The sequence below is a fragment of the Lycium barbarum genome, chromosome 8, assembly GCF_019175385.1.
Source record: "Lycium barbarum isolate Lr01 chromosome 8, ASM1917538v2, whole genome shotgun sequence".
Taxonomy (NCBI): domain Eukaryota; kingdom Viridiplantae; phylum Streptophyta; class Magnoliopsida; order Solanales; family Solanaceae; genus Lycium; species Lycium barbarum.
In genome coordinates, this window is record NC_083344.1 from 86411756 (window position 1) to 86435734 (window position 23979).

Sequence of the window (23979 nt, forward strand, 5' to 3'; positions counted from 1 at the left end):
CGCGTCCCTGGACCTGCGTGGCATGAAACGCAGCCCCCGTAAAAAGGGGGTCAGTACGAGATATGTACTGAGTATGTAAAGCGATAATAAATCATGACTAGCACACAGTTTAGGGAAGAAGTGGTCGTAACCAGCCCAATACCTGCAGTCTTCGCTGATAGAAGCAGAAACGTGTACGCAAGGTCTCAACAGTCCTTAAGTAATTAACAGAATCCATCCAACATATTCAAATAAGCAATGTAGTCAAACACTTTCTTTCAAGCAAATAATACGATGTAACGTACGTGCCGCTTCCGGCTCAACAATATACTATAGTAGCCCCATCGGGCAGCCGCTTCCGGCATAATAATAATATAATAGCCCCATCGGGCAGCCGCTTCCGGCATAATAATAATATAATAGCCCCATCGGGCAGCCGCTTCCGGCATAATAATAATATAATATAATATAATATATAAATTAAAATAGATCGTAGGTGAAACGCAGTGGCAAAACCTCGCACCCTTTTCGGAGTGGTTTTTGAAATTAGCATACTCAGACATAAGCTGGGGCCATAGCTCGCTCAGGCATAAGCCGAGGCCATAGCTCACTCAGTGATCAGCTGAGGCCATCGCTCACTCGGACATAAGCTGAGGCCATAGCTCGCTCAGACATGAACTGAGGCCATCGCACCCCCTTCGGAGTGGTTTTGGAAAAGGCTAGATAATAAAATATCGCACCCCCTTCGGAGTGGTTTTGACCAGTCTAAATAATAAAATATCGCACCCCCTTCGGAGTGGTTGTGAAGTCTAATTCATATTCCCTTTAGCTTGAGACCGACAATTAGTAAATTTAAATAATAATTCCTGGTTGAAATCATTAGCAACCCACAACAAAGTTTCAATGAATCCAATTCAGCATGAAAGACTAGCAACTGTACAGAACTAGGTCAAATGGAGCAATACGAGAGGTCTCGGGCCTTGTGGGCCCACCTCGGGTCAAGTCGGGGTGACGCACAAAATTTATGTGCATTAGGTCTAGTGAAGTCATCCATGAAAGTTTCGGGGCGATCGGGTTACATTTATGCAAGTTATGGAGGTTTACCCTTTTTCCCACAAGTGTGCTCTTTAAGGTTCAATTCTACTGAATGAATAGTGCCAAAAATCTAACTCGGATTCCTATGAACGGAATGATCCCCGAGGCTCAAATCAAGACCTAGCACAACTAGGACATGCCAAAGGAAGGAAAGGGACAGCTTTACATACCTTTCTTGCCTTTTACGATCGCCAAAGCTCAAATCCCGTTTCGTCAAAAACCTACAAATTGTCACAATTACCAATTACTATTCATAAGGCTTGAAGTCCCAACTTTGATTTAGGATTTGCCTACCGAAATTTCGGCAGCACCTCCCCTATAAACATAACATCCCCGAGACTTAGCTCGGCTTAAAGTATCAACACAGCAACCCAACAACAACATTCACAACAACAACAAGCATCACACAACACATAATATGGCGTAACTAGCCATCTTTCTGACATAGCGTAACATCTTTCATTCCGACCTTACATTTCCAAACTAATCTTACCATTTTCATATTCGTCACTTATCAAGGTCATTACAACATACTTCAGAGGCATATCATATCGTTTTCACTGAATATTCATAAAGTATACACAATATACAAGTTTCCTACTAAGGGCATATTTCACCCACAACTTCCAACCTTTTAGCAACATGTTCATGATATGTGTCTATCTTTCAACTACATCAATGACAACCATAATTTGCCTCTTAATACTTTCATTTCCACATTTACACAAACCATAATTAAGTTGTATAATTTCCTTTAACAACTTAACAACCATTTTTGCATAATAACAAGAGCCATTATTCTTCCATTCGTTTCATAATATCACAATTAACATACTAGTGAAATTTAATTCACCTTCCCTCCTAGACATAGCACCACACGGCCACACACTAAAATTTCCAACTTACACCAATTCATTCGACTTTCATTTCTAATACAATTTCTACCATAACAATGACTAGATTTCAACAAAAATTCAACTCATCATATACATGCAACATATGCATACCCACGGCCACATGCACTTCATCCCAACACACAAAGTTTTTATGCTCTTCATTCATTCCCACACACTACAACATATATACATATATTCCATGATATAAAAATGGTAGAAGTCTTACCTTTTCTCAACTCCTTCACTTGTCACCCAAGCTACTTTCTTGCCAAAGTAATTATACCACCTTGTAGGGAATCTTGCACTTAGTAGTATTACACAACAATTTCAATTTTTTTGTTCAAGATTGAAGGACTAGAATTTTTTTTTCTTTTCTTTCTTTCCTTTCTTTCTCCCTTACCCGAAACCCTCTTCTTCTTTTCCTCTCAATTTCTTTTGTTTTCTTGAACCTTCTATAAGATAAGTATGACTTATATAATATAATCCATTTTATAATTGTCACATGGAAATTAATGAATCCATGGACTTGGGCCATGTTGGCCGGTTGGGCCTTCCCTTTGGGCCTCATTTTTCTTATTTTTTTTTTAGTCCAATAGGCTACATTTCGTAATTCATGAGGCAAGTTTCCAAAATTCCAATTTTGCCCTTGGCCTCCTTTCGCAATTCCACACCAACGCATTCATAGCCAACACATTCATACCAAGTAAGGTCCAAATATAGCCTTATTCATTTCAAGTCAAGTTACTTCAAATTTTTCGAATATGCGAAGATGCCGGATGTAACACAAGGTCAGAGGCAATGTTAATCTCTCGCACCCTAAGATGATTACTTCGTGGATACGTCATCAAAAGGATCTTTACTTGTCAGTCTTAAAGTGTCAGAGATAACATTAATCTCTCGCACTCTAAGCTGATTGGTTCTTGGATATGTCATTAAAAGGATCTTTACTTGTGAGTCTCAAAGTGTCGGAGATTAACATTAATCTCTCGCACTCTAAGCTGATTGTTTCTTGGATACGTCATCAAAAGGATCTTTACTTGTCAGTCTCAAGGTGTCGGAGCCAATGTTAATCTCTCGCACTCTAAGCTGATGGTTTCATGGATATATCAATAAAAGGGTATTACTCATCAGTCTCAAGGTGTCAGAGGCAATGTTAATCTCTCGCACCCTAAGCTAATTGCTTCATGGATACGTCATTAAAAGGAGTCTAATTTGTCCTTCTCGATGTGTCGGAGGCAATGTTAATCTCTCACATCCTAAGCTGATTGTTTTGTGAATGTATCATTAAAAAGAACTCAAGTTGTCAGTCTCAAAGTGTCGAAGACAATGTTAATCTCTCACACCCTGAGTTGATTGCTTATGAACTTTATTTGTTCTGGATCTAAAAAAAAAAAAAGAAAAAAAAAAGAACAAATAGACCATAGAAGAAAATACAGGAGAACAAAAAAGAAGAAAAATTACCTCGTTGTTGATGCTCGTAATGCTAAAAATAGGAAGAGCATGCTCATATTTATAGGTGACTAGTGGTGGTAACGAAAAGAAATTTGTGTCCTAATCCAACTAAGAATGCTACAGACGGTTAAAATCTCCTAGGTAAATATAAAGTGGAAGAGTTATTCTCCTAGTTGGAAACGGTTACAGTAGGGAGGTGGAGTCTTGCAACTATCAATTTTGCAAAGCTTGCAAAGTTGTACGACATGAGGCGGTGGTCTTCTAAATCTACTAGATGGTTGGTACCCGTGCAAGGCACAGGCCTATGCCCGACCAGTGTTTTAAAAGGCAATTTCAGGACTCGCCTAGGGGCTCGCCCCGGGGCGGGGCACTAGCAAAACGCCCCGAGGCTCACGTGCGGGGCTTAGTTCCTGTGAGGCTTACGCCCTAAGTGCCCGACTGTACGCCCTAAACACGCCTAACGCTCAATGCTCGGGGCTCGCCTAACCGTTCTTACACAAATTATATGTTAATTCTTTAATTAAAATCATTGACCCTCATAATTCTTTAACAAATGAATGATACTTAATAGTTTTTCATCTATAGAAATAAGAAGATTGGGTGTAACTCAAATAACAAGTCGTAATATTGCATATTTACTATTTGAGAACATAGTGAGGGTGAATATCATTTAATATTTCTTTTAAAAATACATAGTCGAATTGTACATTTTCACTTATCATTGGTCTTTTGTCCTATGTATCAAAATTGTCATATTTTATTATTTCTCTATTTGAAAGTAATTTTATTTTATTCATGAAGGATTAAGTTTTAATTATCATACTGATAAAGCTTTATTGATTGTTTGCTTATAGGGAGATAAAATGAATAGTTTGATAGTAATATTGTTTTAAGAAATTGTGATTTTTCATTGTTTGAAAGCTAAACTATTAGAGTTAATTTGCATTTCATAATAGCTTTTATTTCATTGTATTGTTTATACTTGTAAAATTATGTTATTTATAATTACAAATTGTAAGTGGTGTATAATCGATTGCTTTAATTAGTATTTTGTGATCAGGATCAAACACATCTATATATATATATATATATAATATATATTATTTTTTCATTTATTTACATTTTTCTTTTATTTTTTTATGTAATTTTACCTATTTAAAAATATTTATTGTAATTATATTATTTTATGAAATATTAAAAATTAAATACCCGTGGGGCTTACGCCTCATCGAGGCATATGTAAAACGCCCCCGCCTTTTAAAACACTGTGCCCGACATAATTGTTTCTGTTATTTATACAGCTATAAGATTATAAAAGATGTTCAACACCAAAAAGATGTTTTCTTACAATGTTTCAAGGATTCAGGAGGATTAATAAAAATAAAAAAAGGAGTAAAGCTATACAAATAATCACAACTATTGAACCTTCATAAATACATTCCTTGAGAAATAAAGTTGTACAAGATATCCAAAAGGTTATGAAATATCCACCATGTGAAGTTCGAGCATTTGCACATAGTTCACTTGCTTCATGCATCCCTTTTGAAAGTCTAGTATTCCATAAACTTCTACTTTCATGAATCTTCTTTTGCGATTGTATTTGACAAAATATCAGAACATGTTGTTATAGAATCTAAGAAAATATCAAAGAAGCAAATTCAAAACGTTATTATTGGACAAACCATCAAATACTAATCGAGTTCTAATTCAACGCTCTATTCTATGTAGAACTCCCAAAATATTAGAACCACAGAGAACGCTGACACGCAGCTTATTTCTTTTAGCTTCCAAATCCTTATTTTCCTAAAGATTTGGGGGAAAAACTCGGTAGCATCAATTTTTAGCATAAAGACCACCTTGTTACAGACAAGAGATAATAGCAAAATACATAAAAATGTATTGTGTTCATAGTTCCCAAAAGTACACCGCGCGACATAAAATTGTATCAAAATAAAATTAATTAAAGTCTAAACAAAGGAAACAACAGTATCGATTTACCTTTAGTTTCTATTTTCTAGACATACTCCTCCTTGCTTTTACCCTGCGAACTTTGTTGCCAAATCTAAATGACTAAGCAGAGATAAATGTTAGTAATAATATCCAATTAGACCTGTTAGTTACTATGTTCATATGACAACCTAATGTATAGGAGCTTCATGATTGATTAACCGAAAAAAGAATCATAACAAAAAGGTACAATGACCACCTTTTTGGCTTATGCTTCCTCCCTTGTCCTTCCTTATGAAGAGGTCCTTACATAATTTGTCAATATTCACCAAACATAATTGGGAAAGGGAGTCCTCTATCTCCCATTATTCGAACTAACACAAAGAAAGCATGGGAGTTGTTCAACGTGTTGCAGTAAGAGACTCACAGAGAAGATGATCAACCCAAGTAGTCTAACTAACATTGACTGGAATTTATTATGATCTATATACTTCTTAGTTTCCACAATAAACAACTCCTCATGGAAGTTTTCTATACCAATCGTCTAAATTTATAAGCTGGTTTTAAAATGATACCAAATTTTATATTGTCCTTTCCTTAAGCACGTCTCTCCAAGAAAGTTGGGATCTTTACCGTTAAAAAGGACCCAGATGCTAATTCAAAGTATCTTTGCTATGTATGAAATATTTACAAGTTATAACACAGGCTAAAATCTTGGGACTCAATTGCCTCTATTTATAGTTGTGATATTTCTATGATGGGTTTTCAGATATGTAACCCGTTTGGTCGTTATAGCCTTTTCAGTGCTTTTGACCCTTTTCCCGAGCTTTTTTAGCTCACATTTGACCCGAGGGGACTACTTTTATGCTACAAACACAAATAAAATAATTGAACTTAGTGCTCTACTTGATTTTGCTTTCCTTTTGACTCAAAGGAAAAAAGGCGTGGAGCTTAAATAACTCACTCAGAACGTTTTTTAAAAGATTACGTGGTACAACTAGGTCGAATAAACCCTTCTGGAATAAGTATTCAGCTGCTTGTGAACCTTCGGGTACGGCTTCCCGAAGTCTTTGGATATGATTTGGGTGACTTTTTGAAAAATTTAGGCTTAAAGCAAAAAAGAGTTGACTTTGAGGTAAACAGATCTTTTTTAGGAATCCGTCAATTTCGAGAGGTCCGGATGGTCTTTTAGAATTTGTGTGTATATTCGGTTCGATTCCCAATGCACTCGGGTGCATTTTGAGACTTGGGTTGGGAAGTTAGTTTTGTGGCATCATGGATTGACTCGGTCAACGAGACCTCCGCTGGAAATTTTGAGGTCACGGGTGCGTTCGTAGCGTGTTTTTATGTATGTTTGCATATATGGTTTGTGAGCAGATAGTCTCGGGTGATAGTCGAGATTTCGGGTTGAATTAGTGAAACTTGGGAGTTTCTGGTGTCTAGTGCCTGCTATGGCGGCACTGGGACCACTGAAGCGCTCATGTGAGCGTGGAAGCTGGTGACGGGCAGTTAGATTCATTAAATGTGTGTTAAAAGAGCCCTAAATCTTTCATTCAATACCACTCCAACTTTAGAGCTTTTTGGGAGCATTCAAGGTTGTTCTTCATAGAAAATCATTGTGGTAAGTTCTTTCACCTTTCTTTCCATTCCTTGTATCATTTTTCACCTTAGGAAACCATTAAGCATGCTACTTTCCTTAAGAAATGGTGGATTGAAAGAGGTTGTGGGTTCTTCATTCTAGGCTATTAAATCTTGAATTATTGACCGGGTTATGTTCATTAAGCATGGAATTGATGATTAGAAACTATTATTGCACGATTCCTTCCTAATTAGCGGCTAATTGGAACTGGAAGTTAGGGTTCATACCCAAATTTGGGGGTTTTGCCTAGAATCCGAATTTAAGTGATTTGTTAGTCCTTTTAGCTTGTAATTGGAAGGAATTGATCGCCTAGAATATTAATTTCATGTTGAGACCTATAGATTCCTTATTTCATCTTTTTAGTTCATAAACCCCATTCCATAGGTTGGAATTTGGGTCTTGAATAGAAGTAAGGTTTGAATGATATTTCTTCTTGATTCTAATTTCATAATTCGGATATGATTAGACTTCCATTATCTCGAGGATCAAAGGAAGGGAAATACTAAGGTTTGACTATTGGAGACTTTGCTGTTCGGATTTCCAGGTAGGTTACAGTTTACCTTATGGTGAGACTTCGATTAGCGGAGCGTATGTTTAGATGATATTGTGAGAGAATGCATGTAAACCTTCGGGTATGAAGTTGGGTTGGATATTGTCTTAGGTTGGGCCTTGTTGTATCATTTGGGGGCTAGCCACCCCGTTGCGTTGTTGACTTATCTTGTTCTATTTACTTATTGGCTCGTTGCCATGCTGCGACATCGGATATTGGTGATTAGTGTTCCATCATCACTGTGATATTGTTGTACCTTAGTTGATTTGATATTAAGATGAGAAATGTGATTCCATTGTGGCTTACTGTGTAGCCTTGTTATTGATATTACTTGTGTGTCATGTGTGGTACTGTTTGGGGTTGAATTGGTTGTTGATATTACATTGCATCGTATTCATACTCATTTCCATGATACATTGATATTGCATTGTTATGGTACTGAGGATGGAAAGTGAGAAGGAAATATAAATTCTATTGAAACACATTGTATATCGAGTCACCTCTGGGCTGTGTGCGGAATGACTGATATGACGCGTATAGGTAGAAATGGAGTCACCTCTGGGTTGTGTGCGGAGTGATTGGTACATAGACTTCGCAGGTCCTCTATGGGTTGTGCTGCCGAGATGTGATGTTCCATCGGTCAGAGTACATGTGTACGGTGCATATGCATTGCATTCATCATTCATACATTATTGCATTACATTGTACCTCTTGGTTTGTTGTGATATGATTGTGATATACTGATTCGGAACGGTTATATTGAGACTTGGCATAGTTAGGTTTAGATGCTATAATATAGGTGATGACTTGTTGTGATATGGTTGTGATATACTGGTTCAGAACGGTTATATTAATACTTGGCACAGTTGGGTTTAGATGCTATAACATAGGTGATGACTTGTATTATGGTTATGGATTCGTGATGACTTGTACCTTATTGTTTTACGTGTTTATCTTGCTTTTTTGTCTTTATATACGTTAGCTAGTCTTAGTCAGCCTACGATACCTACCAGTACTTGTTGTTTGTTGACCTGCACTTGCTGCATTCTTTTATGAATGCAGAGTACCCGGTTGGATCTACTTCTACCCCTCGTGGCTGATACTCGAGGAATGCTGATTCGAGTCTCTTCAGGGTGAGCATGAGGACGTTCGCTACCCGAAGACTCTTCCTATTACTTATGTCTTGTTTTCCATTCTGAGACATGATTTGAGACCACTTATGTATTATTATTCAGACTTGTAGTATTTTTTTATTTAGACGGACTTATATGACCAGACCAGACACTGGGGTGGATTTTATTTACTTCCGTACTTATTTATATTATATCTGTGAGACTTACGTTATTTTACTTTCTTTCGCTATTTTCTATCATTTGTGAATGTTGGGTTAAGGTTTGCCTACCGAGGTATGAAAGGTAGGTGCCCGCACGACTTAGTGAAATTGGATTATGATAAGATATGGCTGCTGTAAATTATAATATAGGATAATTGGAAAAAAATACAAAGAAAGATACAGACAATAGAATCATATATATTAGCCGGAAGTAGTTTGTCTGCTTGAAAGATGAAATAAATTAGGGTGGTCATGCTGGCGGTAATGGTGGTGGAGGAAAAAAATTTAGTGGTGGAAGAACAAATAGATGGGAGGGGTAAAATGGGTTAGGGGAGCTAAAGTGGTATCCACCTCATCAAATGTTAGTGCCACGTAGGATTAGATGGCCACCTTGGACAAACTTAACGGATGAAGAGTATATTTTGAACCAATAGTACAACGGTAGGGGTATATTTGGACTCAAAGTATAACGAAGGTTATATATGACCCTTTTTTTATAGTACAGGGGTATGTTTGGCCCTTTTCTGAATCTTAAATCCTCTGCCTTGACATTGCACCTTATCTGTTTTATTACTACTTCATCCTTGATAAATACTTAACACTTAAAATCCAATTATAGAGAGTTTCTAAGAAGAGAAGTGTGCAAAGTTTCTTAAGCATAATGAAAACTATAGCATGAATAAAGCTCTTTGCCTTCTATTATCATACCTTTTTCACAAGATAGAGACCAATTTGCTGGCAAGTAATAAGGAAAATGGAACCAAATACCTACGAGACAAAGGTTATATGAGTTAAAATCAACTCGTACTTTGTCATGTACAAAAAATGTTTAAAGCAATAAAATCAAACAAAGAAAAGAAACAATATTTGGAGCATGGCATAAGCTTTTTCAGTTTGCCTTAATAATTATATGTCTTGTGATTCAACTATCACAAAGAAACTTAGTGGCAACTGGTTTCAGCTGGACCAAAGCCTGACATAGGTCCAATTTGGAAGCCCATTTAAGAGGTGCCAAACTGACTCCATCAGCGATTTGAGATCTTTTTTTTTTCAATTACTGAGCAACTGAAGTTCTCATTGCATAAATATACCATCTGAACTTCTTTCTGCTCCAGTGAGAAGCAGAGAAGATAATTAGGAATAATTGAGTCAGCAATTTAACCTACTCTTCAAAAAAAAAAAAGGCTGAGGTGCTAAAATAATCACACAACAATTTACTTACATATGATCGAAATCCGTTATATCCTATGAATTTAATGAATACACTTGACTGTTAGTCTATCATGTTAACCAATACTATGGCTGGCCATCCGCCTCCTGAGCTTCATATCTCAGAATTTCTATGATATAAACACAATTAGACAGTAAATGAGCTTACCAACAGAGTTAAGTATTCGACGAATCAAGTAGAAAAGGCATACCTGCGTAGTCCAAAAAGAAACAACCTTCAAAAAATGAGTTATAGAAACACACGAATCCATAAAATATAGAAAGATCAACAGGATAGCTCTAGTTCAGCGCAATCCAATCAATTCACAGAAAGATAAAAAGATGAAAGAAATTATCTCCTCCACTTTATTCCAAGATAAGAAAAATCCAAACTTCTCATAATCCGTAACATTAGACAACTGTTGTAGAGTTCAGTTAAAGAAAGTGGTATCGTATCTCTTCTCATAATGGCTTCTACCAGTCAAAACAAATCATTTAGGCCACATGAAATTACATTACCATGAACTCATACAAAAAAATCCTACCTGAACCTATGTGAATCCACTTTTTGTTTGATTAATTGTCAAGTAATGTCATAAATCACTACATTACCTGGAAGGGATATACTAACAGCATTTCCATTGTTAGATACAATTCTAACAACCAAAAGTTCCTCAGGACGTGGCTTTGATTAAAGACAGAAATTCGAGAGATAATTGATCCAACTTTTGCCAAAAGAGTACTCGTTTCTTCCAGCCTTAAAACTCTATGTTTAATGTTACACCTCGGAAAATCTTCCGTTGGTACGCAAGTGAATGAACTAGTAAGGAGTCTGAGTATACGATGTTTGCGTGAGCGATCGATGACATTCGATGATTGTAGATGAGAGTTCAAAGATGTTAGAGATGGGGGAAGAGGATTGCCAAGAGAAGGCAAAGTATTTGATAAGCATCGGAAAGAAATTATGAGTGACGAGTTAGTAAGGGCTTAATGATGTCTTGGAGAAAAGTGATAACGTCCCTTGAATTGGTATTGAAGTGTTGATCAAGTGTTAAGGAGGTTCCATAAGGATTGGAGATCAAACGAGACGACGAAACGAACTTGGGGATCACTGGGGATTATATGGCCAAACATACTGGCCGTATAATTTATACGGTCTGTATGTTTGGGACCGTATAATCAACCCAGATTGGCCAAACTTTCTGGACCAATTGTACGACCAAACATACGGCCCGTACAATTTATACGGACCGTATGTTGGTCCGTATAATTGGTCGGGACAGATTTTGTTCAATAAATGTAAGGGACCAAGGTTATTTCATTTCATTTCTACTTCACACCCCTTCTCTCTAAAACATCTCTCTACATATATTCCACAAGTTTTCAAGGGTTTTTAGTGATCAACAACACAAAACAAGTGAATCAAGTGTAAGCAAACCCATTAAAGATCCTTCAAGTCAAGAAATCTCATTGGAGATAAACTAGGGTTTTTGCTCAAGTGGAGTAATACCAACTAAGGCTTGTTCCTACAACATCTAAGGTAAGATTTATGGTATTTATATGTTGTTTAAGGCATTTGGAAGTTGAAATGCTTGGATTTTAGAAGAGTATAGCAAAATGGGTCATGAATGATGAATTGTGACGTTTTGAGAAATAGTTTGAATTGAATCATGATTGTTGTTGTGTTGTGACATGAATGGGTTATAAATGACGTTAAGATCATGAAATGGACATTGTATGTGAATGGACGAAATTGTGTGTTATGAGCTTGAATATGGATAATTGGAAGTGAATTGAGAATGTGGTTAGTGTAAATGATCAAATGCTATTGTTATGATATTGTAAATGTATTGTTGACGTTTGGGAGTTGAATTACGATATGGAGGAATGTTGTATAAATAAAGGATATGTTGTCCGATTTTCCCTAGCTTTAGCCATTTATGCTAGTTGTCAATTCTAACGATAGTATGACCTTGATGAAGGTATAAACGCAAGCGTGGAAGGGAACGTGCAAGTGTTATATAGTCGAACGAAAAGTTATGTAAGGCTAACCCTTCTTTCATAAGACATGGTTCTTTGGCCAAACGTCTAAATCTCCTATACGGCTATGATTCCCTTCAAACGATTTGATTCTCCGAGCTAGTAAGCTCCCGATGCTCGATGTGCTACGATTGTACTAAGTTCCTTGTATGACGAGTAAGCCTATAGGGTAGATGTAACGATAATGACAATGATAGTAATGATGATGAGAGTAAAATGATGCTAAAGATGCTTATGAGCTATTATATGTATGTGTGCCTATGAAGGGCTATAATAAGACCCCGAGCTTATGACGCCGGGTAAGAATATATGTATATGAATATGTATAGAGTATGTATATGATTATGAAACGTGCGCGCACTTCTGCAAAAGGTACGGATAACCCTAATGCCTTGGTAGGGCTAGGTATGTATGACCTTGAGCCTTGGTTGGCCAAGTATGTATGAAACACCGAACCTTCATGGTCGGGCACGCTATAGCTATATATATATATATGTGTGTGTGTGTGTATATGACATCAATATGAGTACGAATATGTTATAAAAATGAATGTGAAGGTGAATAAATACAGATATAGATGTATGTACACGGATACGCAATAGAAATGGAATGTCCTTGTGGAAAGCAAGTAAGTGCTATGACGACGATATTATTATCTCCCATGCTATGATATCTCATATGTTGACTCTTAAGCTTTCATATTGATATTGATCATGCTTTACATACTCAGTACATTCTTCGTACTGACGTCCTTTTATTTGTGGACGTTGCGTCATGCCCGCAGGTGCACAGGGAGACATGCTTGATCCATAGCTATATTTTCAGGGACTACATAGCGGAGCTCCATTTCATTCGGAGCTATAGCTTTTGGGTACTTATTCTTTTGTGTACATAATTATGGGCATAGCGGGGTCCTGTCCCGCTCATGTGATATGTTATAACCTTCTTAGAGGCTCGTAGACATGGGTATGTGGTTAGATGTGTGTGGCCTTGTCGGCCTATATTTTGTATATCATTTTGTCGGCCTCGTCGGCCCATGTATATTGATGTGGCATAGATGCCTATGATGATATAAGAAATGTTGTCGTCCAACTGGGACTAGTATGATTGATGGCTAGAATGCATGATTTGATTTATGGCTCACCTAGACGTTATGTGAAAGTATGTTAAAGGGGTGCCCGGGTGGGGTAGCGTCGGGTGCTCGTCGCGGCCCTAGTCGGGTCGTGACATTTAATATCTTTGATTCTTTACTTAACCAGTTTTATACCGTTAATGCATTAGTGTAAAGATCTTTAATTTATACGCCAATCGACTTTCAGCAACTGGTAGTTGTATAATTAGTAAGTAATTAACGAAAGAACTCTCTTTTCCTCTATGGCCTCTGTCAGGCACTATTTTGATACATTTTGTGCTTTCAACTGTCAAACACAGCCCGTATCTCATATCTTTGGCGAACTTTCTCTATATGTGCAGCCTTGAGTAATTTGACTGTAAAGCCAAACATATTTAGGTAGGTAAGAGAACTTTGTTATATTGGTTTCTGTCTAACATAAAAAATGAAAAGTTTCATAGATAACCCCCAAAAGTAGTTGAAGTATTTCTCAAATTAGGATTGTTCAATCGCAAAAGCGCAACCACTGAAAATGAGTAGTCAACAAGCAATATTGCTTACCGAGGGAGTCTGGCAGATTCTATTCATACACTTCCATGAAAAATGCATCCATGACCATAAATATGCTGATGGAAAAACACTAGTAGAGGTACTTTAACCTTGGTGAGAATACTGGTATCATCCTCTGTTTAGAATAAGAACAACCAAATATATGAGCAAGATGCAATAAAATGTGCTACTTGAAATTATGAATGTAGCAACCCCTAATTCAATGAAAGATTTCAAGGTAAAATAAACCTTTACTTCAAAAAAAAAAAATTACAAGGTAAAGTTACCTTATGAGTGTGTAGAATTATATAATCTAATAAAACGACGTACTATAGCTTATAGTAATTAATAGAAAGCTAGTCGAAATTGTTTGTCAAGAAAAGCTGGTCAGACACTCAGAATCATGGACACAAAATATCAATTGCCTAACTAATTAGTATGAGAAGATTAACTTGTTTTCTTTTCTTTTCTCAATTAGCGAGCAACAGAAGTTTTTACTGCAAAAATTTACCCTCTTTCTTCTTTCTGCTCAAGAAGAGAAGCAAAAGCAAATAAGCAAGAATAACTAAGTCAACAATTTATCCTAATCTTTGAAAATAACGACTGAGGTACTGAAATAATCACACACGAGATCTAAATCAGTTAATTTCTATGACTATACTTGACTGAATGGAAGAGATTCTCATAGCGTAAGTACAAAATACCTTGTCGGATCCAAAATTAGACAGTAACTAAGCTTCATATCTACTCAAAATTTCTATGGTATAAACAAAATTAGAAAGTAAATGAGCCCACTAACGTGTTAAGTGCTTGACCGACCAAGTAGAAAATGCATACCTGCAAAGTCCAAGAAAATCAACCTTAAAAAATATGAGTTATAGAAACACACGAATCCAAAAAAATATAGACAAATCAGCATAATTGTTCTAGTTCAATGCAATTGCAATCTCACAGAAACAGGAAATAAATCAACTTCATTCCGAAATATGCAAAAAAAAAAAAAAAAGTAATCCAAAACCTGTAATATGTTGTAATATTAGACAATTGTTGGAGAGTTCAGTAAGAGAATCATCATCGGTGTTAATATTTTTCCATTCTATTGGCAAAATAAGATTTTTTTTTCCTTGTACAACAAATGATAGGATAACATACAGAATGCAGATCAAAGACGTTAGAGACTTTATCCGAAATCTCAAATACATTTTTATTTTTCTTGAAGAAGAGACCAGACTATTTTAGTCAAAAAATTAAAAAGAAAGAAAATCAATCACCTCCAAAAGCATGCATCAAATGTTATAGCTTGTGAAAAATTTCCTCCGTATGACCATAAAGGAAAAACACCGAAAGCAATAGAAAAAATTAAAACCAAAGCTCACCTGCAATAGGTAAATCCAATCAGTACATGAGAATAAAACTAATGCTAGCGTATGAAGCAAAATTGAATGTCCACAAACAGAAGCCATCGAGCGTGAAACGGAGAGAGAGCAAAGAAACAAAACAAGAAGAAAAAGGGTTGTAAAGATGGTGGAATCCAGTTGTATACCTAAAGTGGAAGCTTATAGCACGTGTCACCAACAAAGTAAATAAAAAAGGTTAAAAATAAAGATCTTCGCAAATAGATAGCACCTCAATGCAGTAGTTGTCGATTTTCTTCTCAGTGCTATATATGAAGTATTAGTCGATATTGTTGGCAAAATAGTAGTTATCAAGTAAATAAATTTGAATTAAACTTGAATTAGCTTAAATTAGCTTATATAAAGTAAGCAAAATAAATAGAAGGAAACAAAGATGGCAGTCTCAGTGAAACACAAAGAAGTTTGTAACAAAAAAATTAAAGCAAATGGCCTAGCTGAAGTAAATACTAATCGAAATCACATAAGCACAAGTCCTTGTGATCAATAATGGAGTGGTAGTTGGCGGCTAGGTCAATGTTGGCATCATTTCGGACCATCCCATTTTTGTGCTTAATTGCTCATTCCATGGCATGTTCTTCGCCTCTTTCTACAACTTCTCATCTTCTGACACCGTAACATTTTTAGTACAATTAAATTTCATATTATAAAGTTTCAATTTCCTCCATTTGTCCACCGGAAACTTCCCTGTAAGTTCTTATTTGCAAAATAAAGTTTAGCTCAATCTTTCTATGACAAATTTGACAAGAACTTTCAGCGTGAGCCATCCATTTGTTGACTCGACATTGAATTTGCTTCCTTTCTGAATAAGTTTTTCTGAATTTTAACACCAACTTTAGAAAAAGACATCTATTGTACGCTTAATAAGTTCATATATCATGTACAAAGAAGCCAAGATAAGTTCACCAAAGGGTATTATGCATGTTACACTTTCCAGTGGTTGCTACTGACTTGGAACATGGTCTAAATAGTTTGAAAAGTAATATGCCAGCTACCACGGCTCAAAAGAAGAGGAGTACATGGTTAAATTTTGAAATTGTAGGTCCGCTTGTTCTTCTAAGTTTTTTATGCCACCGGTGTGATTGATGTCCTTTTTATTATTCTACCCTATAGCAATATTGTTCCGTGATAACTAACTCGGACAAAAAACCAAACATATGGCATTCAAATTCCCTGTTACTAATCAGCTGTAAATGCCATCACAAGGAAAGCCCTTTATACCAAAAATAAGCTTTTAAATTCTTACAGCAGCATTAATACTGTGGTCTCAAAGTAGAAATTTTGAACAGAATGAGCAACAACTTGGCTCGGTTTGCGCCACTAAAATCTAATTGGTAAACAGACTTATAGAGGTGTCTTTTCGAAGGGAAAAAGGGACATACAGAGGTGTGATCTAGAAACGCAACCCAATCAAAGGGACAAAGGATTACGATGGCGCCGCTGTTTCAGAGAGAAATTAGATATAGAGTGGAAATAATAAAGGCTTTGCTGAATTAGACATAGAAACAAAGAAGGCGAAAAAATTAACCAACATGCAAAAAAATTAGAATCGTATGTGTATCCCTATGGAAAAAGAACTAAGCTAGATAGTCGACAAGTATTATACCTACTCCAGAATATCCAAGTCTAATCTCCGCTGGTACATAAGTTTCAGTTGACAATAGTCATGTCTGAGCTTCAAATCTTTCAATTGTCTGGCTCTGAAATAAAAGTTTAATTAAATTATTACAACACAAACCTCAAACCTTAAGTTAAAATCTCAAAATCAAAATTAACACAAATTATACCTCATGCAACGCTTCCCGGATGCAAAGAAGTAACATAAAAAAAAACAATAATACAGAGAAACAGAAGAGACCAATAATCAACAGAGGAAGAAGGAGAAGAAGAAAATCAAAGAGCAAAGGAATAATGAAGAAGAAGGAAGTAAAAGAGAGAGTAAACGGGACACCTGTTTTGCATTTGAAGATGGACGGACAGGTGTATCTCTTTGAAGTTTATAATTACTCATTTACCCTTCATCGTCCATATGACCCACTCTTATTACATAGTTAAATTTGGAGTTGGGCACGTTATTGTGTCTTAGTAGGCTTGGGTGCCTTTCTGTAAAATTAATTATGTTGGCTTGAATATGTGTCCTACGTGGCGTAGATTTTACATATCTTCTTACATTACTAAGATTGGACTAGTGATGGGCGGTGGAGATCTGTCCGAAAGCAAAGATGTGTCCAAAATTTAAGGGATATAATATTTTTTGTGTGGAAGTTCCTGCACTAATAAGAAGGTTATGTGCAATAGTAGGATGCATGTCAAAGCTTAATCACTGCAATTGGAAAGATTATTTTTTCTAATTACGCAAAAGTGGGAATTCTTGGCGAAACCAAAATTCAAATGTCTTTATGATACTTCCACACTTGTCTTCAAGAATTCGACGTCTTTTTCTCCAACAAGTATTGAAGTAGGGGGCATTTGTGGATAATGAAATTATATTAAATTTAAATCCGCAAGAAATTCGGATTATATTAAATTCAAGATATATTAGTCTAAAAAAATTAGGGCAATTCGCAGGAATGCCCTTATTTTGGGGTGGTCTTTAATTTTTGCCCATTAAATTAGTGGTCTTTAATTTTTGTCCTTCGTTAGAAGTCCTTAGTTTCGGATTCGGACTCCCGCTCAGTAAAAAATTAAAAAAAAAAAATCGCAAAGCAAAGGTTTGAATCGCAAGGTGGAATTTTGAAGGTGAGTAGAATTCTCCTGGCATTTGCTACATAATAGAGCTGGAACAAAGTGTATCAATAAGGCATATTATTTGGAATTATGTACTCTTATTAACTGAACCCAACCACCCTTTTCTTTACTTTACTGCATTCATTTACACACTCTTCTTCTTCTCATTTCTTCTTTAGTTTGAACTAGAGAGCAAATAGAATCTAAAAAGGCATATGGAGCATTCTCTGCTTACAAGAGAGAGTAGTAATAGGAGGAGTTTGAGTGATTCCAAGCTTCATAGGAGAGATGCTATTGCTTATGGATCTGCTTATCAAAAAGTTGCTGCTTTGGTTGATCTTGTACGTGAATTCTACTCACCTTCAATGCATATTATTTGGAATTATGTACTCTTATTAACCGAACCCAATCACCCTTTTCTACTCACCTTCAATGCATATTATTTGGAATTATGTACTCTTATTAACTGAACCCAATCACCCTTTTCTACTCACCTTCAATGCCTTAAGGCAGAGTTTTGCCCGCGAAATTCCTTCTCTTTTTACTGAGCTGAGGTTCAAACCCAGAACCTCGAGGTAGTAGGCGAAGGGAAAAAATTAAAGACCACCAACTTGAGGGGCAAAAATTAAAGACCACCCCAAAAGAAAGGCAATCCGTGCAAAATAAATGAAAACATTATGGATTAATATAATTGGATTAAGTATTTAAGTCCAATAAATATGGATTTAATTAATGTTCCAATTTTGTTGGGCTAGTCCATTAGTTTGGGCTACAAATGATGAGCCCACTTTGTCAAGCCTAAGACATCATCTTATTCTAGAGGCCCACCTTGGTGCCACATATTAAATGACATGGCACGCCAAGTCAAAAGAATGAGCCAATAGAATCACGCCACGTGTCAGAATGATGCAGCATGCCTAGGAAATCAAAGGCCAATGAAGATGCGCTACGTGTCAGAATGATGCAGCATACCTAGTCAAATCAAAGGCCAATGAAGATGTGTCACATGTACAAGTGACGTGTTCCGACCAATCGAATGTTGCCATGTCAACTTCGATCTGATTGGCCGAAAGGAGTTCATCCTTATCACAATTCCTTCATCCTACAACTATAAATAGGGGGCTCATAATTCAAAAAGAGGGCCAGAAATTCTCACAAGAAGTCAGAGAGAGCTCGTGGGTTAAACGCTGCTGATTTCTCTACAAGCTAAAAGCATTCAAGCACTCAAGTATTTCTCTAGAAGTTCTAGAGATCAACACAAAGATTCAAGATCAAGCTTCAAGCCCTTGAATCCAAGCATAAGTTCAAGATCAAGACCACCAGATTCAAGATCAAGCTCAAAAGCTCTTGAATTCAAGTACAAGTCAAGATCAAACCCATTAAGTTCAAGATCAGGCTCAAAAGCCCTTGAATTTATTATTGAAAAGGCGAATCAGATGATTCATAGAGATTGTAACACTCATATTCTGAAATCAAATACAACGATTATTGCAATATTTTTCGGACTCGATTATTGACTCGAATTTTATTGTCGACAATAAGTCATAGATATTTGTGTGTTTGTAAATTATTTTAGTAATGATAGAATGAGAAGTTTAAAGTTAAATTGTTACTAAATATAGAAAGGTGTGATTCTTGTTTAAACTGACTAAAACGAAAAGAGTATCACATAAATTGGGACAGAGGGAGCTTAAGATATAAGGTGAAATCGTGAATATTCTAATGAAACTTACCAACCTCACTTGTTGAATTATTAAAAAAATATTGAAACAGTCACAGAATCTGGTAAAAATTGATTATATCAAATTAATTTAGAGCATTATTGTAAAAAAAAAAAACTCTAAATATGCTCTTTGTTAACATGAAGGTACGTGGTACATATACCAGATAACATGGCAATGGATAGAGCAGCCCCATTATTATGTGCAGGAATAACGGTTTATACTCCTTTGAAAGACAATAACTTGGTGGATACAAAAGGTAAAAGAATTGGAATTATAGGTCTTGGTGGACTTGGGCATGTTGCTGTGAAATTTGGGAAAGCATTTGGACATCATGTTACAGTCATTGGTACCTCTGCATCCAAAGAACAAGAAGCTAAAAATAACTTAGGTGCTTATGATTTTTTTTTGAGCACTAATCCCAAACAAATGCAGGTTTGTGCTTATGACCTTCCTACTCTTTTCCATTTCAATTTATTTAACTTACGGACTATTAGTTATTCTCTTTTACTATCTGAATTTTATTTTGAGCACTAATCCCAAACAAATGCAGGTTTGTGCTTATGACCTTCCTACTCTTTTCCATTTCAATTTATTTAATTTACCAACTATTAGTTGTTCTCTTTTACTATCTGAACTCTCAACTATAGGTGTGTTTTAATACATATATTGTGATAGTTCATGTAAGAAAAGGGAACAGTTGATAGTTGAGTGTGAAACTCGCAAAAAAATGATAGTTTAGATGTGTTTTTGACCATTATCTCTTAGATTTAAAAGAAAGTTTAACTAGTTAGAGAAATTAGAATTTATGTTATACGTACAGTGAATTTCTTACATCATCAATGTTATTTAACCTGCTATATCAAGATACTTACCCTTTATTTCAGGTCCCATATTAACATTATCAAATAGAATTAGTTGTAATTACATTCATCAGTGGCGGATCTAGCTTGCTGAACCCCCAAATTTCGATGCGGAGCATAAATTTATGTGTAAAAATTTATTAAAACTGCAATAAATGTGTAACACCCCGTACCTTTAACCTAAGCTTTGACCATGATCCTAGACTTAGAAAACTAGATAAAGAATGTGGGAATTGGAATTTCCTCTTCAGTTGTAAGATGGTGGTTTACGCCCATGAACAGTGACCGTATTTCAGTATGTGGCCCGTATTTCAAGTCGTAAACTGGTACCAAAGATTTATGAGAATTCTGGAATTTGGCATTTGGAGGTTACATTGTTAAATACGGACAGTATTTTGAAATACGGCCCGTATTTCAAAACATATTTGGAATTTAGGAAAACTTCCTTGATAAAAGTTGTAGAGCTTTGAAATACCTTTCCAACGGTATATTACGGGGGTCAAACGGATATCTGTGCAAGGAGTTATGACCATTTTACTGAAGATTCGTAGTGCAGTCCACACAGAATATGGACCGTATTTCAAAATACGGCCAGTATTTTACTGCGCGTAAAATTTAATTTTTCAGAACAGTATATATTCGTCCATATCAGTTCAAATCATTATTTTTCATTCCTTCAAGCCCTAAAACGACCTCCTACCCTCTCTCATCATCAAGAACACCAAGGTAAGCCTACTCTAATCATTCCAAGTCAATTCTAACCTATATCCTTGTAATCTAAACAAGAAATCATCATTCCTAACCTAGGATTTTCAAGAAAACCCATCTCAAGGTTCAAGATTTTGGAAATCTTCTTCAAAGTTCAAGTCTTTAATTCAAGTTTTGGAGCATTACCAGGTATGTAGAGTTGCTATCTATGTGTGGGAACATCATTTTTCTTCCCCACGTCTCTTCTTCCATAAAAGTATGAAGCTTTACAAAAACTAGGGTTTTTAACCATGTTCATGATAACCCTAGGTCCATGTCCCATGGTTATATTATGTATTGAATTATTATTAATTCTTCATTGAGTTCTTGATATTTCATTATGATTATTGAGAATCCGTCTGAAATCCATGAAAACCCATACTTTGCATCCCATGAGTTCCTACATGCAAGTTATGAATCATTATGTTATTTTCAAGAAAACACTCTACATGATTTACACGTTTTCATGCAAGTATATTATGTAATTATATTTTTCAAACCCATGTTTTACAAGCTATTTGATATGAAACCGTGTTTATGTTATATCACTTCAGAACATGTTTACAAGTTATTTCATGACACCATGTTACAAGTCATTTCATGAAACCATGTTACAAGTTAATTTCGTGAAATCATGATTACAAGTTATTTCACGAAAATCATGGGTTTGTTAGGCAACTATTTCATGTTCATGTTTTTGGGAGTTGCTTAGTTAACCGAGAAGGCTCAGTAAAGCCTGAAACTACGTAGCCACCGTAGGATAAGGGTTGTCAGCAAGGAGGCAACACCTTCATTATGCAAGTTATTTCACGAAAATCATGGGCTTGTTAGCCAACTATTTCATGTTCATGTTTTTGGGAGTTGCTTAGTTAACCGAGAAGGCTCAGTAAAGCCTGAAACTACGTAGCCACCGTAGGATAAAGGTTGTCAGCAAGGAGGCAACACCTTCATTATGCAATTTGGATCCTATTATGCTTATTATTATTATTATTATTATTATTATTATTATTATTATTATTATTATTATTATTTAAATCTCATATCCCTGGCAAGTGTGAGTGTTCTGCTGATAGGACGCAAGTACCAGATCATGTTATTGGTTATATTATAGCACTCCCTACGTTACAAGCAGTTATATATACATGTATTATTTACTGTTTTCAGACTTTACTCACGCTTCATGCTCATGTTCAGGTTATATTCAGTTTTAGTTCATATCTTATACCTATATTATATATATCTATATGTAATTATGTCCATGTCAGATACTCATGTTCATGACCATGTTTCAGTTTCAGTTTCAGCCCTTATCATGTTATTTTATGTCCCATATTATTTCATTCAGTTGCTTTACATACCAGTACATTCAATTGTTAACGTCCCCCTTTATTAACCGGGGGGCTGCATTTCACGATGGAGGTACTGATTTACAGGACGACGCATCTGCTCAGTAGGACAGCATTCGTATCAGCTTATTGGTGAGCCCCATCTCATTCGGGGTTTAGTCAACTCTTTATTTTATGATTAACTATGCATCTAAGGTATGCTGGTGAGGGCCTTGTTCCAGTGAGTATGTTTTTCATGTTCAGACTTATGTTAGAGGTTTCATAGACTAGACAAGTCAGTTATGTCATGTCACACTTTCGGAGTCGTATAGCCATTTTGGCTTATTCATGTTATTTCCATACTCATGTTTAAACAAGTATTTTGATTAAGTATTATGACTTATTGCATTTTATAAAGGTTCATCATGCATTCACGTTATATTCCGCTCATGTTATGCCTCATGATCATTCAGCAAGCCATGTGATTCGCTCGGTCACATGCAGTAAGGCACCGAGTGTCGTGTTTCGCTCAGGCCATGGTTCGGGGCGTGACAAAATAGTATCATGAACCCATAACTTTTAAAATACGACGGGTTTACACTAACAATCTTAAGGTTGAACCCATAGAGTTTAAATCCTAGATCCGCCTCTGCATTCATGATTGTGTTAACTGTTAAATAGTGTTTATGGTAACATGCATAAAAAAGAACTAATTGCTCTAGTTTTTGTAGATTAGCTCATCAAAACATGTAAAGATAAAGTTAAATTCATTTCTGCAGGGAAAAGAACAGTGAAAGGAAGTATGATAGGAAGCATAGAAGAGACGCAAGAAATGATGGACTTATGAGGGAAACATAATAGATTGAGTGACATTGAGATTATCACTTCTGATCAAATCATCAAATTAATGAAGGACTTGATAGTCTAGTGAAGAATGATGTTAACTACCGTTTTGTCATTGACATTGCTGGCCAATCATCTCATCTTTAGGCACATTTGTGAAATAATTGTTGCTATATATTACTATCATTTTAATTCTTACCTAGGTTCTTGTTACTCATTTTCTTAAGTTTCTTTCCCTTTTTTTTATTTTCCATTTTTTTTTTTTTGGGATTTGGGGGTTCACATCTTACTGTTATGATATACATTGCTTACTGATTTACCCGAATAATATTGAAGCTGCCCTTCTCTGTCTATTTTGCTTCAATTGTTTTTTCCTTTGAGATTTTCTAGCTACATAAAGTCATGGCTAGAAAAAGAACACATCATCAATCGAATCCTTAAATTATAGTTAGCTGTTTGTAAATCTGAGCCATCAAAAGCTATATAGAATGTGTGATACGATATCGAGAGGTACAACTCATTCAAGATCTTTCACACGAAG

At 35.9% G+C, this 23979-nt stretch overlaps 1 protein-coding gene and 1 long non-coding RNA gene across 10 annotated transcripts; one reads left to right on the forward strand and one right to left on the reverse strand.

Annotated features, from left to right (window-relative positions):
• Positions 1-4699: 4699 nt before the first annotated feature.
• On the reverse strand, positions 4700-17183 carry LOC132606274 (uncharacterized). Of its 9 annotated transcripts, XR_009569664.1 has the most exons (9): positions 17000-17181; positions 16819-16912; positions 15072-15176; positions 14600-14637; positions 13813-13936; positions 10270-10312; positions 9600-9659; positions 5421-5492; positions 4700-5055 (listed from the first exon to the last, which is right to left on the reverse strand). It is a non-coding gene; the product is annotated as an uncharacterized LOC132606274 (long non-coding RNA). The 9 variants fall into 9 exon arrangements; XR_009569663.1 differs by having other exon boundaries at positions 4700-5492; XR_009569666.1 differs by adding an exon at positions 16595-16652 and having other exon boundaries at positions 4700-10312; positions 17000-17183.
• Positions 17184-18154: 971 nt separating this feature from the next.
• On the forward strand, positions 18155-23442 carry LOC132607928 (probable cinnamyl alcohol dehydrogenase 6). Its single transcript, XM_060322010.1, has 4 exons — positions 18155-18284; positions 19827-20095; positions 20214-20310; positions 23375-23442. The coding sequence occupies exons 1-4, from the start codon at positions 18155-18157 to the stop codon at positions 23440-23442; spliced, it is 564 nt and encodes a 187-aa protein (XP_060177993.1).
• The last annotated feature ends 537 nt before the right edge of the window (positions 23443-23979 follow it).